Below are 1224 nucleotides of genomic sequence, written 5' to 3'. Positions count from 1 at the left end.
TCACAGTGATATTATACTGGGACTCTCCCTCCCGATCTAAATCACCGTCTGTCACAATACTGTAAAATCCATTAGAAGTTGATTTAATTGTAAATGGAATATTTTCATTTACAATGCACTGAACCTGTCCATTACTGTCGGAATCCGGATCATTAACACTGACTATAGCAATCACTGTGCTCTGAGGCGAATCTTCGGGTATTGCTGTAGATTTTGACATCGCACTGATGACGGGCGCATTATCATTTACGTCAATCACGTCTATTATGATCTTACTAGAATCTGACAGGCCACCGTTATCTACTGCTTCTATATCAATTTGGTAATGCTTGGATGTTTCGAAATCGAGTTTTCCTACTAACGTCACCAAGCCATTTTCATCTATTTGGAAAAAATCAGATACGCCGTCACTGTTCGCAATTAAGTAACCGACCTCGCCATTCGCCCCTTTGTCTGAATCTGAAGCACTAACAGAGATGACTGATTTTCCTTCCTCAGAATTTTCACTAATAATTGCTCTATACATAGGTTTAGTAAAAACTGGAGCATTATCGTTTGCATCAATCACAGTTATATGTATCTGAACGGTCCCTGACTTCGGTGGATCTCCACCGTCCATTGCCGTTAATACCAGAGACATGTTCTCCTGTTTTTCTCGGTCTAAAGGCTTTTGTAGAATCATTTCAACCTTTTTACTACCATCACTCTGACCATGAAGTTTTAAATTAAAATGATCAGTAGGCTGTAGAAAATAACTTTGCAGGCCATTCGCACCGATGTCTGCATCTATCGCTTTCTCCAGCATAAACTTTGATCCCACGACAGCCGATTCGCTTATATCAAATCGTCTCTCATTTCTTTTAAAAATAGGGGAATTGTCATTAATGTCTGTAATTTCAATAGTTACTCGAAACAGTTCCATTGGATTATCAAAAATAATCTGTAAATGTAGTGCGCAAGGCGTTGTCTGTCCGCATAGCGCCTCTCGGTCTATTCTCTCTTTGATAAGGAGGACTCCCTTGTCTTTATTCAGCTCGATGTATTCAGCGCTGTCTCCTGTATAAATACGAGCTTTACCAGATTTCAGTCTCTTTAAATCTAAACCCAAATCTTGCGCTATGTTACCGACTAAAGAGCCTTTCGCCATTTCTTCAGGAATGGAGTAACTGACCTGCCCGAGAGCTGAACCGAGAGAGAGAAACCAAATAACCAGCAGTACTTGCC

The 1224-nt window shown here is 40.4% G+C and overlaps 1 protein-coding gene across 1 annotated transcript in view; it reads right to left on the bottom strand.

Moving 5' to 3' along the window:
- Window positions 1-17: 17 nt before the first annotated feature.
- LOC130550954 (protocadherin beta-14-like) overlaps window positions 18-1224 on the bottom strand; it is a gene marked incomplete at its 3' end in the record, with an annotated part of 5228 nt that continues 4021 nt past the window's right edge. Inside the window, exon 2 of the mRNA XM_057328491.1 lies at window positions 18-1201. Coding sequence (XP_057184474.1) covers window positions 18-1201 — 1184 coding nt within the window. The remainder of the gene's footprint in view (window positions 1202-1224) is intronic.

The sequence above is a fragment of the Triplophysa rosa genome, unplaced genomic scaffold, assembly GCF_024868665.1.
Source record: "Triplophysa rosa unplaced genomic scaffold, Trosa_1v2 scaffold493, whole genome shotgun sequence".
Classification (NCBI taxonomy): domain Eukaryota; kingdom Metazoa; phylum Chordata; class Actinopteri; order Cypriniformes; family Nemacheilidae; genus Triplophysa; species Triplophysa rosa.
The sequence above is the reverse complement of the archived record's forward strand: the minus strand, read 5'-3'. Positions and strand labels throughout refer to the sequence as shown.